Below are 15,332 nucleotides of genomic sequence, written 5' to 3'. Positions count from 1 at the left end.
ATCATGACAAAAATGATTATGAAAGTTCCACCCTGGACCGTAAATTAATATATTGACTATAATTAATACATACAATATTAACAACACCCATAATGCGTCCAGGAAGAACAATTTTAAAAATTAAAAATAGTTCATTTACTATGGTCATTAAATCAAGGTGGCTGAACGTATCATGACTAAAGCAAATTTTACATGAGTTAGATTAAAAAAAAATAGCATACCGACTAATTTATAATTATTGAACTAACGTCTTTTACGCACAATTATTTTAATGCAGTGTAATAACTCAAATAATAGGCAGTTAAAGTTAACTATGTACTTATAATCATACTCTTGTAACTTTATATCCGAATATAAGTACCTAAACGCTAACAAACAAACATAACCTAAACAGTATACTAATACTAAGTACAGAAGTTTTATTCATTCATTGTTACTAACTATTAAAAACCGGCCAAGTATAATACAAGGAGCAATTTGATTAATTAAGTACTGGTAACTTAAGTCTTTGTTTTATACTAGCTTATTAACCGATTTGGCTTCGTTTGCGTAAACATTAGTCTGGCAGTCAAATTAAAATTCCAGGATTTTACTAAGTTTCATGGGAATTCCCGAAAATTACTTCGTGGTTTCATTTACTTTGTGTGACAAACACCTGTGCAAATTGTATGCCTCTTATTATAATAGGTAGGTACTAGCTGTTGCTCGCGACTCCGTCCGCGTAGAATGGATATAAGCCCGCGGGAAGAACCAATTTCCCTGGATAAAAACTATTCTATGTAAGGACATAGGATAGTTTTTATCCCGGAAAATTGCGTAGGGGAAGGCCCTGGACTCTCAACTATCTGTATACGAATTAAATCTAAATCGGTTCAGCGGTTTTGATTTATTTAGTTTTAACAGGTTTAAAATTAAACATTGCTAAACGTTGTTTATAAATTAGAACAAATCTACTTTTGAATGGAAACACGAGCTTACTGCCGACTGTTAATAACAGTTGAAAATCGGTCACAACTTTGCATAAAGAAATCGAAAAATCCAAATTAATACAGTACCTAGAGACGTATTAAGTAGTAGTTATAAAATATTACCATATAGGTAGTTTTATGTTTTATCCTGCATTGATATAATCATGATTAATTGTGGATGCACGACAGAAACAACCTTTGTATCGTATCATCGGAATTAGTGCATGATATTGTGATTATAGCAGTTGTAGGAACTGCATTAATCAAATAGTGGAAGAAAAAACGATTGCAAAACAAATAATTCCAGCTCAATGACCAATTGTTAACGAATTATTTTTTTTTCTGTTAATTAAAGGTAAATGCGCACGACTATGTATTGGTTCGTCGATTTAACGACATGACATCCATTTCGTGCTAAGTTTATGCTGTAGCGGGAAACAAGAGTTAATGATACAGACTCAGGATACAGAGTAATCAAGTAAGTAAGAGAGGCAGAGACGTCACAGCACCCATACTTCGTTATTTCTAGCTTTAAAAGAAGGTAGGCGATCTTGACGCGTCTTTTTATTGAAAACACTTTTGGAAAAATGTCACAGAATAGTAACAATTAGCAAGCCATAGTATGATCTTGAAATTTCATAGGTTTGAAATTTACCACGAGCTTTGCGGTGAAGGAAAACATCGTGAGGAAACCTGCACAAACCTGCGAAGCGATTCAATGGTGCGTGCGAAGTTCCAATCCGCAGTGGGCCCGCGTGGGACACTATGGCCCAAGCCCTCTTGTTCTGAGAGGAGGCCTGTGCCCAGCAGTGGGACGTATATAGGCTGGGATGAGGTATGATCTTTATTTTTACATGCTTTTGGGTATCTTAAGTAATAGAGTAAGTTATTATTTTTTTAACCGACTTCAAAAAGGAGGAGGTTCTCTATTGGAGTGCTATGTTTTTTTGTATGTTTGTTACGCGACAACTCCGCCAATTGTGGGCCGAATTTCAAAATATTTTTTTAGTTCTAAAGGACATACTTTCGAGGGGGTCCCATTGACACAAGTCAGAGTCAGAGTCTGATGATGGGATTTAGAGAAAATAGGGCAACCGCTTAATTTATAAAGCTCACACTAAAGTGATTTTACGCACTTTTAACATCAAGTCAAATAATTCAGTTCAGAAAGTATTATTTACTCAACTTACCGATAAAGAAGAACCTAACTACCAACATTGAATAAATCACTTATAAAAGGGTTTTCAGTCATTTTTATATTAAAAAATAAATAAAAACCAAATTCGTCGGTACCGGTGTATTATTGAAGCCAAAAGACCGCGTGTTGCCAAATAAAAATAATTAAAATAATCTTAGTGTTGTAATCCTTAAAATAGATTTCAACACCAGTACTCTGTTATAAAATGATATAACTATGCTGTGTTTGAGCTTAATGGAATCGTTGTGAGATGCACTTTGGCTACAAACTACTAAAAACTATGAAAAAAAAAAAAAAAAAAAATGGACCGACGTCAAAAACCTTGAAAATATTTTTATACTAATTTCTAAGTCGGTTCCTCAGCACGAGCCAGCAGGTTTGAAATGAAACCCCAATTGTCTATATAGTATGTAGGTGAGGTAACACGACTATAGTTCCGACTCCTAATAATCAGTGCTGAGGCACCGACTTCAAAGTAGTAGAAAATTATTTTCAAGGTTTTGAAGTCGGTTTCATTTTATGTTTTTTTTTTAAACGTTTTTCAATAAAAAAACTCGTTAAGATTGTCTACTCTTTTTCTAATGCTAAAAAAACAAGTATAGTACAATCTAATTATTTATTTAGAGTACTTAACCAAATAATCAATAAACCAACCAATCCCCACTTCCCACTATCCCAATATTATAAACGCGAAAAGTTTGTAAGTCTGTTTGTTTCTTACTTTATCTTATCATCACGTCTAAACCATTGAACCGTTTTAGATGAAATTCGGTATACAGATAGTTTTAGTAGAAAAGAGCATAGAAATACAGCCCCAAATTCGTAGTACCTGCGTGATAGCGATAAACGAATTCTACGCGGACGGAGTCGCGGGTAACGGCTAGTACAATCTAATTTAATTTCAAGGCCACTTTAGACCTTTAGGCTTTTGTCTAACATAAGGAATCAGATAGTTATTCATTTTTTAACCGACTTCAAAACGAGGGATTCTAAATTGGAGATGATGTTTTTTTGATGTTTGAGCGCCAACTCCGCCAATTGTGGGCCGAATTTCAAAATTATTTTTAGTTCTAAAGGACTTTTCGAGAAGGAGACACGTTCAATTGTAGTTTGATGATGCGATCTTTTAGAGAAATCGAGGGCAACCCTCGAATTTATAAAGCTCACCTATAGTGGTTTGGCATTTTTAACATCAAGCCAAGTATTTACATTCAGAAAGTATCATTTGGTGAACTGTACCCTGATAAAGAAGAACGTAGGTACCGGTTGAATAAATCACTTATTAGAAGGGTTCTGGCTGTGGTTTTTATATTAAAAAATAAATAAAAACTCGTCGTGCTACCGCGTGTATTATTGCGAGACAATACAAAATAATTGGTATAAATCCTGGTAGTTCGGCCAAATAGATTTCAACACCAGTACTCTGTTACAAAATGATATAACTATGCTGTGTTTGAGCTTAATGGAATCGTTGTGAGATGCACTTTGGCTACAAATCACTAAAAACTATGAAAAATTAAAAAAATGGATTTAAAAACCTTGAAATTTTTTTACTACTTTGAACGGTGCCTAAGCACGAGCCAGCAGGAGTGACTGAAGCCCCAATATCTATATAGTATGTAAGCCAAAAGTTCTATTCAAACTGCTGCTGAGCTAGTGCTGAGGCACCGACTTCACAGTAGTAGAAAATTATTTTCAAGGTTTTGAAGTCGGTACATTTTAAATTTTTTCAAGAATTTCAATAAAAGACTCGTTAAGATTGTCTACTCTTTTATTAATGGACGTATTTAATTAATGGACGGGTTGATTACTTCTAAATCCTTTCAAGAAGTGTCTCAAAAACTGGCTTATTTTAAAATTGACATTCTATTTTGTAAATTATATAATTATTGAGCCTTATTATTTGTATCTTGACATTTAAATTTTGTATTCATATTTTTACATATTTTGTTAATTTTATTAAAGTGTATTTTACGTGTTATCCTAGCAACAGAGCATGTGAAACCTGATAATATTTAAGACCTATTTAGTACACCATGTTTTTATGTAAAATAAAGTATTTGATTGATTGATTGATTGGAATGGGAATGGATGGATTATGGACGCACACGCACACTTTTCTCTAATTCTGAATTATTATTTTGATGTTACTCAAACGTGTCCGTAAACCTAATCGTGCTTCACATTAGGCATGTTTTAATATTAAATTAATCCAGATAACTCGCGTATTAAATCGAGTTTAGCTCGACATGTTTCGGGTTAAGTCGTAGCCCTTCCTCTTCGAGCAACGCGACTCGGCGCGGTGTGTGCGCGTGTTGCAGCAGCCACCGAGTCGCGTTACTTGAAGAGGAAGGGCTACGACTTAGCCCGAAACATGTCAAGCTAACTCGATTTAAGACGTGAGTTATCCGGATTTATTTCATTAAATATGAGTGAATTTCACGGTAGTTTCATGCTCAAAATTATATTTGTTTCCAGGCATGTTCCTGCCCAATTCAGGAGGTGGGCCCTTCAATGGCCGGCGCATGTGGTGTCCAGTTCATGCTGTTTATGGCGATCCTGGAATCATTCATCAACGGACGCTGCGACCTGGCCGACCCTTGCAACAGAGTCACCAGTGCCAATCCTGACAGTCTACTGGACAGTTACGACTTTATCGTGGCGGGGGGCGGTACTGCTGGGTCGGTTGTGGCAGCTAGGCTGTCGGAAAACCCTCAGTGGAAGGTAGGGATTCTGTACAGTTTAGGATTTTACGTCAATTACAATTACCCGTGGTAAGTGCCCAATGGCGCTGGGTCAAGCTTTTGTTAGAGTTGTTACGGCGCCCCACCATTGGCTAGCTCGTGTATCCCATTTCAACCTGCTAGGCTCCCTTGCTACAAGAGTGCCGTGACAAAATATAAAGAGCGCTATAAATTGAAAAAAGTCTAGGAACCTCTGAGTTAAGCTAGTATTTTCACAGCCTTAAATAAACGTCACTACTTTGAAAGAATCTCGTATCTCAAAACCATAGTCCACAGAAATGACTTTTAGAATAATGTTCATAAAGTTCGCTTAGAAAAATTGGCTATTTAAAGTTGCGAGCTTTTTTAAAAGTAGTGACAATATTCCTTCATAAGACGATCCTTGGTATAACGTAGGTACCTAGAGATCATCCAAAGATTCCCTAATTAGACTCGTCTCATTCTCTAATGGCTAGATCTACGGTGATTATCTACACAGAGCGACGGCCTCCCATTCACGGTGCCTGTCCATCCGTATCTAGTTAATGTGAAAATCCGTGCATTGTCCATTACTGTAAACTACTGACAAAACTGTGCATTGTTTGTTAATCAAAGCGTTAATAGAATTTCAATAAGTTCATCTGTGCAACACAAAACAAGAGCAATTTCAGTTATGTGCTTCTAGCAAATAATAGGATATTAGGAATCTAATCATTTGGTCTTCAAAAATCGAAACTATGAAGAAACCTGTTTAAATAATTCTATGATCTGAGTCCTAATTTTGTGAACCGCCATTGAAATTGAAATACTGATGGAATAGTAGAAAATTACAGCTCGAATGATTATTTTCACAAATAGTCGATAATTTATATAGTGTTCAATGAAGGTTTTTCAACTGGCGAAATATTGCTAGACGACATTAGTATCATGAGATCCGTTTGACATTTCCGTCACGCTTGTGATTGGTAAAATATCTAAGTAAATGAGCCAATCGCAAGCAAGACTAAAACTTCAAACGGACCTCACGATATTAACGCCATCTAGCGATATTTCTCCTGTCGAAAAATCCTCATTGGGTAGTTTCCTGGGTAAAAAACATTATTTACATATTTACTATTTAGTCCGTCAGTTACATTATCATTTTTATGTTATTAATACTTATCAGAAAATATTGGACACGTATTTTTTTTAACAAGAATATCCTTACCTAATTTACAGTTTCCCAACACATTAGGGCAAGCTAGCTATGCACTACAATATTGAAAAACATTGATATAGAAATAACTGACAGGCTAGGCAATTAGATTTTACATTTAGCAGCATACACAATTTTACCTTTTGCAAATGGTAATTTTACAGGTGCAAAATCAGCCTCCAGGATATAAGTCAAAGCGCTGATCCACGTTACATAAATTGTCCCTTTCATAATGATGTAACTTTTAGTAGGTACTACTCGGATCTACATAGTTAAAACGTGGTAAAAACAATAAGGTTTTGCTAGAACAGAGAACCCACAACACATTAATGTGTGGTTATCACAATAATGACATCATCAACGTCTAGTGAATTAGTTACAGAACTAGTTTTTAAATTAACCTTTTATGTTTTCAATTTTTTTATATTTTCGTATCTACAAAAACTAAAACCGCATGCTTCGTTACGTGTGACCGTTAGCAAAAAGTTGATGTAATTACATATGATTTTAGGGTTTCGCACACGACACAAAAACTTAATACCTACTTACACGTGGGTTTGCTTTTTTGGTGCAAAACGTTCGATTTTCCCATTTAGTGTGATCGTTTTGTTACATAGTTACTATTTGTACGAGGTTTCCAGAATTAATCTGGAATATTTCGGCAGATAATAATAAAAAAAAAGTTTATTTTTCGAATAATAGAACCTTTAAATTATTAATGACAATGGTTATTATGTGATGTTTATTCGTCTTGGCGTCTAATGTAAGAAAGTAGATCAATTATTGCATTCTGCACTGAACGAACTAAGAAATAAGATAAAAATATTTGTTTCTCAAAAATATTTGTTTACTTCGATAAAAAAAGACTATGTGTATAGTTGTGTTTTCTGTACTGCTTACTGTGTTGGTGTGCTATAAAGAGTTATTGTATTGTATAAACAGCTACAAGTAACAAAACTACACACGTAATATAATATTTTATTATTTTCTTTATACCTAACATCACATCATATCATTATTTAAACGATCCTAATACGTGTACAATCAAACACAACCACCTAATGCTGACGTCATTCACGAGTACGAAAACTTCTAAAGAAAAAAGCTTCAAATGAAGATTCATGGGTCTAGTGGGTTTTCCTCATAGCCATTGAACATCCATGTCATTATATCAATACCTAATGATTGTTATCCATCTATTGAAATTGTTGGGAAAACCTACGTATGCTGGCACAGACGGGCTTCTTACAAAAAACATGACAGCTGAACAGTGAGCCTCTTAAGTTTAATGTGCCTTGTTGTTCCTTCCGGGACTCTTATTCGCTGATCCAGCCTCTAAACAACACTTTTGTATTTTGAGGCACAATATTAGATATCAGGCCGCAAAAGGGTCCTACGAAAAGTTTGACATCTTTATAGTGAATATGACACACTTATATTATACATGGCGCCTGACACGCTTTCAGCCCATTCAAAGAAAACATACATTTGATGACTGCAAAGTCAGAGCTCCGTCACTCCATACAACTTTTTTACACTTTTTTACAATTACTTTACGTGGACACGGAGTGATTCTATTGACTGCTATCTACTAATAATACCTTCAGTGGTCAGTGATCTGATACTCATACGTAGTAACCATTGTATAATCTGTGCCCAAGGCATTAAATTTTGTTCCGCATTCAGCATAATAATGTATGACCCTTATCTGCAGTCCCTGTGGTACCGTGATGTCTATGATCAACGATGATCACTTCGCACTGGCCTCATGCTTTCCTTGTAAAAAATATATCTTGTCTATTCCAGGTGCTACTCCTGGAAGCGGGCGGTGACGAGCCGACATCGTCATCGGTGCCGGCTTGGGTTACGGCCTATTGGGGCCGGCCCGACACGGACTGGATGTACAAGACAGAGCCGCAGGAGAAGGCTTGTTTAGCTGTTGGCGCGCAATGCAGCTGGCCCAGGGGCAAGATGTTGGGTAAATCATATTTATTCCATTCATTATTTTTCGGTAGGATAAAGATCTCTATTGCCTCGCATATCCGTTCGTCTATTCGCGCCTCTATCACAGGCTCATGAAGATGCTGGAGACAATAAATACGGAATAACAGGTAGCAAAAACACTCGACACATATTTGCGTCAATTTTTGTCGTCACTAATTCATTCTATATATCCGTAAATAACTGTCATAACTCATAGTACCTAGCTACCAACTAAAATTCAGTACCTACCTATCAGTTGTCTTTTCTTTAGTCCACTCATACCAGAAGCCTTACCTTTGCCGCTGCGCTCACCGCGTAAGACAATTTTTGTTAGGTAATTAAATTATTTGATGCAAATTGTTGTGCGCCAAGCGCATTGCGTTTAACGCAGCGTTTATCGCATAAAACAACCCGAGCGTTTTAGGCTATTTATGAAACACTCTCCCACATATTGCAGGAGGCAGTTCTGTGATCAACGGTATGATGTACATGCGAGGCCACGCAGCGGACTACGACGCGTGGGCAATAGATGGAGCCACCGGATGGTCTTGGTACGACGTCCTACCATTCTTCCTGAAGAGCGAGAACAATAAAGAGATCGGAAACGGCGTGTCTGCCCAGTATCATAATATTGGCGGGCCGTTGCCTGTACAAAAGGTAATAAAATTGTTCCCATAAAATTGTTCTGTATTTTAAGATATCGCAGTGATTCGCAGGTTGTTTCTTGGTTCGAACAAGGAGCCGTGACCTAGTCCGCTTGTATGCAGAAGGTCACTGGGAACTTTTTATCTTAATAGTTGTATATTTTCGCAGTTCCGGCACGCACCCCAGTTTGCTCACGACGTAGTCTCTGCAGCCATCGAGCTCGGATACCCACCGACTAGTGACCTCAATGGAGAGACATCCACCGGCTTCACTATTGCTCAGACATTAAACGAGTTAGTATTGTCTTTATCTTTGTCCGTGTTGTTATTATAAATTTTTAAAGCGATGGGTACCAACCAGTTCATATTAAAAAAACAGTCGTTTTTGATGCTGACAATGCTTACGTGAGCAGCAGTGGGACAAATAAAGGCTGGGATCATCATCCATCATCATGATGACTTACGAGTTAGGGAACATGAAATTAAAGCTGAGGTAAATACATTTAGTACCAGCGAATGATGATTGAGCCTGTGTTCCAGCTGACTCTACTAAGTATCCGAGAAATGAGAATAAGAAATGAAATAATTTATTTTGCTTTAGACATGGTAACAAGTGGTTTTATAAATGTTTTAATGTGCAGTGACACGTCTAACCAAAAACATTGGCATGCAAATATTATCTCATTAAATAAATTCACTAAAAAGACAATCAATTTTGTAATATAAATTACTAATCTAAATTGAATAATAGTTATTAAGTTATAGGTCAATGTAACCGTGTGATATTCTTTAATTGAATAAAATGCTTTATCTTTAAGCCACTGATATAATTTAAATCTGAATTTACTCCTGGGCAACTCAGCTATGCTCTTAGGCAACTTATTAAATACTAGCTTTTGACCGCGGCTCCGCCCGCGTGGTATTTGGTTATCGCGCGCTGTTCCCTCGGGAACTGTGCATTTTTCCGGGATGAAAAGTAGCCTATGTCACTCTCGGGCCCATAAACTATCTCTATGCCAAAAATCACGTCGATCCGTCGCTCCGTTACGGCGTGAAAGACGGACAAACACACAAACACACTTTCGCATTTATAATATTAGTATGGATTCGTATTGCCATTGGAAAACAGGTTCTGCGATACAAGTGTGTGTTAGTTTTAGGACAAATTATTTTATTTGGGTATCTAGTATTAAATCGGCACGAGTGAATATACTCGAAAAAAAAAATTAGTAACTAACATGTCTCACTGTATGAACAACGAAAGATAATAGACGGTTGGTGTAATAAAATTCATATTTTCCTTCCAGTAACGGTTCTCGGTTCAGCACAGCTCGCGCCTACCTGCGTCCGGCGTCCAAACGTCAAAACTTGCATGTTTTGCTGAACGCTCACGTAGCCAAAGTCCGGATCGACCCCACCAACAAAAAAGTGACGGGTGTTGAGTACATCCAAAATGGACAAATGAAATTCGTTAAAGCTAGCAAAGAGGTAACTATATCTAAAGCAGCAGTGAAGAAAAGTAGGATCAAAAAGGGGAGGATTCTTTTTCTCTTTCAATTAACTTTTTAGCAATAGCTGTGTCGTACTTTATTTTGCCTTTTCTTCTTCTCAGGTAATCTTATCAGCTGGCACTATGAACTCTCCTCAAATCCTGTTACTGTCGGGCGTTGGTCCCAAGGAAATGCTGGAGAAAGTGAACATCCCAGTCATAAAGGACTTGCCAGGAGTTGGACAAAATCTACATAACCATGTCGGAGTGGAACTGGAGTTTACCCTTACCAAAGAACCAGAGATTCCTGACTTAGACTGGGCTAGCGCGACCCAGTATTTGCTGAATAGAGATGGACCTCTGTCTTCTACTGGAATGTCTCAGGTAATTAAGTATTGAATAGATTGATTACTTTCTGTGTAATTAATTGCCAGCTGAAGATGCAAATCAAACAGAACAGGCATAGGGCGCCAATGAACAAAGCCAGGCCAAGCGTAGAAACGCTATTAGTACAATGTTAGTTCATTACATATTCACTATTACACGTCGCCAAAATAGATTACATTGTAATCAAAGACAGAGGAAACACAACCAGCTAATCAAAAGAAAATTTATTAGCTACGGTCGTGTCCATCCAAAGTTTTTTTACGCACAGGTTTTTTACGAATCTATTTTTTCTTCAGCTCACTGGTGTAGTTAATTCTAAATACGCGCCAAGAGGCGGCCGGCACCCTGACATTCAGTTCTTCTTCGGGGGTTATTACGCATCGTGTGGCGATGGAGAGACGCCTGACCCGAGCAAAGTTAACGACATTGAAGAGAGAAGAACAGTAACGTGAGTGTTTCTTTTTTGAAATATCATATATTGACTATACCTAATATAGTATAACGACTAAGCCTAGGAACTAGGTAAAGTACAAATTATTAGGTGGGATCTCCTACATACAATGTCGATTCTAAAGAACTGAACGAGTTCCGAAACCTTAGTCAAGACGCGTATTAGCCTTGACGAAATAGCCGCGTATTATATTTTATACACTTTAAAGTGTATAAAATATAATACTTGTGATGCAGTTTCTGTTTGTTTTACCGGAATAAACAGAGAAGGATTCATATTAAGAGGCTGTTTCACCACCCATTGATTAATTTTATTTAACGCATAAATATGATGCCATCTCCGTATATTCGAGTAAAATAAAAAAAACAGAGATGGCATCACATTTATCCGTCAAATAAATTTAGTCAATGGGTTGTGAAACAAGGGGTAAATGTGATATAATTTATCTGTCAAATAAAATGTATCAATGACTGGTGGAACGGGCTCTTAGTCACACTCAAGTCCAAGACCTGCATTACCAGGAAAGCGTCATTTAAACGGAGCGAGACATATCGCGGGAATTTCAGGACTTTTACTGCGATAATCGATCACGCCGGGTGTAATCAAACTCTCGCGACATTTCCCGCTGTATAAATGAAATTTAGTAAAGCGATTTTTCTGGCATGCAATTTTGTTCGTTATCATCTTTGGCTTGTCTAAGGTGAAGCTTTAAAAATAAGACGGATGCATTATATTTCTTAAATCAATAATTGTTCCAGTATCAAGTTTCTAATTGAACATATGATTTTCAGGATATCGGCCATAGCACTGCAGCCCCGTAGTCGCGGCTACCTGGGCTTGCGGTCCGCTGACCCCACGGAACCTCCGGTTATGCAGCCGAACTACTTCTACGACGAACACGAACTTGACGTGTTGGTTGACGCTGCGTGGATCGCGCATCGGCTGGCGAATACTACTGTAAGTATAGTGCAGGCAACGAACGTGCTGTGATAATGACAACACGAGATCACAGAGTACATATATAAACGAGATCAACTCGATTTTGTTGCTAGATTTTTCAAATGGTTCTGTAACGAACGGTCGTATGCCATCAGCATTTATTGATTTTCAGCGATTTTTTTAAGCAGTTTCCTACCAGCTTACATATGACATTTCAACTTGCAAAATTGAAGAGCTATGTTGATGACTTGTTATGGCTACGTAATTGCTTATTTTAGCGGGCTGATTTTTGAAAATACATTTGTTGAAATAGGTACCATTCGAAAATGCACAAAAGCTTAGTTTGAAAAGCGAGTGTAGTTAGAGAAAATGACTGCTAGGGCAGTCTACTCCTATGTAGTTTATTTTCAGAAGTATGTAAAAAATCGAGCAGTATTAGTTTTGTAGCAATGCACAGCATTACACCATTTACGAATAGTATTTTCGTAAAGTGGTTAAAAAAACCGGGTCAAAAATATCTTTGAGTTTGTTCAAAATCCGGTGCGAGAGGACCACCTTTTTAAAAAGTAATTGAAATTCCAGATAATGCGCGAAAAATACGGAATGGAGCCGGTAATCATGGAAGACTGTAAGGACTTCGACCAAATACCTTCGGACGAGTACTTCAGATGTCTCGCGAAGCGTCACACTGCACCAGAGAACCACCAAGTGGGGACCTGCAAGATGGGAGCCAAGCACGACCCCATGGCAGTCGTCGACCCAGAGCTAAAGGTCTACGGGATTCAAGGTAGTAACATAACGAAAGCCAACAGCCTACCTATTACATGTCAGATTGTTCAGACACTAGCACCGATATCTGACACAACAAAGCGTGCATAAATATCTGATACGACTCCATTACTAGGGACGGTAGGACGTGTCAGATTTTTTGTACGCTCTGCTGTGGCAGATATAAATGCAGGAGACTGTTTAGGGTTCTCCGCAGTCTGTAAACTGTGGGCAGTGCTTGTATTCGTGGATGTCGATAGAACAGGAGCAACAGCACTGTTACTTTCTTTTATGGCATGTATTCAATATGACAATTTTGTTTTAGGTCTACGCGTGGCAGATGCTTCTATAATGCCGACTGTTCCAACGAGTAAGTTTTTATTAAGTTAAGAAATAATATACAGTAAAATATTTAACTAACTACCGAATGCATAATTTGTGATCGGCTGATCGCTAGTTTGATCCAAACCAAAATATTTAAAAATACTCTTTAATAATAACTTTCCATAATTATTTAAAGATAGTTTTATTTCGTGACATGGCATTACTATCTTTTATTTTATTTTTATTCTTATCCATGCTTACCATGTCACGAATAAATGTTTTCTTTTGTTTTTATTTTTGATGAATCGGGAGACTAGGCCAATTAAATACCTTAAATAAAAATGATGATGTTTTTTTTTGTCAGGCAACACCGCCGCACCTGCTATAATGATAGCAGAGCGAGCTTCACAGTTCATCATGTCACGATACTCAAGGCTTAAGAACCGGTTTGGAGTAGACTCATCCACGGAAAGAAACACACACCACGGCAGTACGGATAAAAGGTAAGATTAGATTGATGCCTTTATGGTCTCGGAGACCGGATAGAATGTGCGGTGAAACAATCTAGGTAGTCGCCTGTAAATATCTATCGAACTATTTTTCTTTAACACACAACCCGGTATTAAAATTTGCATTGATTTCGCGACCACGATTGAGCAGAAATTTATCATAAGTTCGTAACAATACAACCTTGCAGTGAAATTCTGGTGGTCTAGCCAGGATCGTCTCCGCAAGAGGGAACTCTTCAACGGTTTATGGTAACAACTTGATACTTCGTAAAGATATGTAGTTTGGATGATAATGCAAGTACATACAGTCAACAAAATGAACTGTTAGATTTTGCCCACTATCCCCACCTAAATGGTTGCACGTAAATATTTTGTTGGATGAATCTTTACGTTAAAATGCGGTTGCACTTAAGTCTAACGCCACAATGAACGACAACTCGCCACTTGCATCCATCTGTTGCCCGCAACTCTCACGATGTCGTCAGTTCACCTAGTGGGAGGCCTACCAATGCATCGTCTTCCCATTCGTGGTCGCCACTCGAGGACTTTTATCCCCCAATGATAATCTGTTTTTCGAGCGACGTTACCCGCCCAATGCCACTTCAGTCTTCAACTGGTCTTGTTAGTAGTCAAAATTACCGACACGTTCGACCGGGGTCGATCTCAAATTGGCTTGTTATTTAGGTGGTTCAGTTGAACTATCTATTTCAGTTCCGGAGAGCCGGAAAGCACGGCGCAAGCGTCTTACTTCCAACCCAAGTGGAAATACAATTCGAATGAAAAATACGATTACGATAACCATGACAGGTGAGGCATAGGAGTAAGCAACCAGCCGAACACTTAGCATACGGATTATTGGTCTTAGCAGAGTCACGGAGCACAGTCACTCACATTCATTCATTCACTCACTATTGTAAAAAGACAGTTGGAAAGATAGAGGATAAACAACAAACTTGCAATAATATCCCGCACTAACAGTAGTTACCTATATTAGGTATGACAGCTAAAAATACAACAGTATCAGGAGACCCACTTGCTCGTTTGCCATCCAGTAGAATAAAAATAAATAAAATGGTATATTCAGAATTAAATACGAGTATACCGGAAGCGGGAGCGGCCAAAGTGCTCAAAATATCAATCAATTATTCGTCACTACTTTGAAAAAATCTCGTATCTCAAAAAAACTCGTCAGCAAAATTTACCCCTAAAATAATGCTCATAAAGTTTACTTAAAAAATATCGATTCCGAGATACGAGCTTTTTTAAAAGTAGTGATGAATTGTACGTATGTTAGTTTCAACACTACAACTGTAATCAGTTCACATATTGTTACAACATAACCTGTAGCACACATAAACTATAAAGATTTGATTAATTATATTTACACAACTAGCCTTTACCGGCAGCTTCGTGCGCCTAAATAATGGGTTTTGCAAAAATTCCCGTGGGAACTTCTTCTAATCCTAGCAGTTGAAATTTTGCTGTTTCTTCCCGATCCCGTGGTAATATGGGAATTAAACGTAGCCTATGTGTTATTTGAAATAACACAAGACATCCGAAATAATTTCAAATGTTCAGCTACCAACGTATTAAATTTCATCCAATTTCGCCAAGCCATTTTAGCGTGAAGAAGTAACAAGCAGTCAAGCACGCACGCACACACATACTCACAAGCTTTTGCATTTATAATATTAATAGGACACTTAACGTATAACGGTCGGTTATCGTATGTACCAAATACAGCTGACAGTTAT

At 37.6% G+C, this 15,332-nt stretch overlaps 1 protein-coding gene across 2 annotated transcripts in view; it reads left to right on the top strand.

Moving 5' to 3' along the window:
* Positions 1-4,648: 4,648 nt before the first annotated feature.
* LOC141431177 (glucose dehydrogenase [FAD, quinone]-like) overlaps positions 4,649-15,332 on the top strand; it is a 12,653-nt gene continuing 1,969 nt past the window's right edge. The window contains exons 1-12 of one of the 2 annotated variants that reach the window (XM_074092222.1): positions 4,649-4,890; positions 7,891-8,062; positions 8,525-8,724; positions 8,881-9,005; positions 10,019-10,199; positions 10,324-10,584; positions 10,884-11,035; positions 11,830-11,995; positions 12,560-12,764; positions 13,071-13,115; positions 13,434-13,572; positions 14,290-14,385. In XM_074092222.1, the coding sequence (XP_073948323.1) occupies positions 4,681-4,890; positions 7,891-8,062; positions 8,525-8,724; positions 8,881-9,005; positions 10,019-10,199; positions 10,324-10,584; positions 10,884-11,035; positions 11,830-11,995; positions 12,560-12,764; positions 13,071-13,115; positions 13,434-13,572; positions 14,290-14,385 (1,952 nt within the window). In that variant the 5' untranslated portion in view covers positions 4,649-4,680. The remainder of the gene's footprint in view (positions 4,891-7,890; positions 8,063-8,524; positions 8,725-8,880; positions 9,006-10,018; positions 10,200-10,323; positions 10,585-10,883; positions 11,036-11,829; positions 11,996-12,559; positions 12,765-13,070; positions 13,116-13,433; positions 13,573-14,289; positions 14,386-15,332) is intronic. The other variant, XM_074092223.1, reaches the window with a different exon arrangement.

The sequence above is a fragment of the Choristoneura fumiferana genome, chromosome 9 (genome assembly GCF_025370935.1).
Source record: "Choristoneura fumiferana chromosome 9, NRCan_CFum_1, whole genome shotgun sequence".
Taxonomy (NCBI): Eukaryota; Metazoa; Arthropoda; class Insecta; order Lepidoptera; family Tortricidae; genus Choristoneura; species Choristoneura fumiferana.
This window is presented reverse-complemented; position numbering and strand designations above follow the sequence as displayed.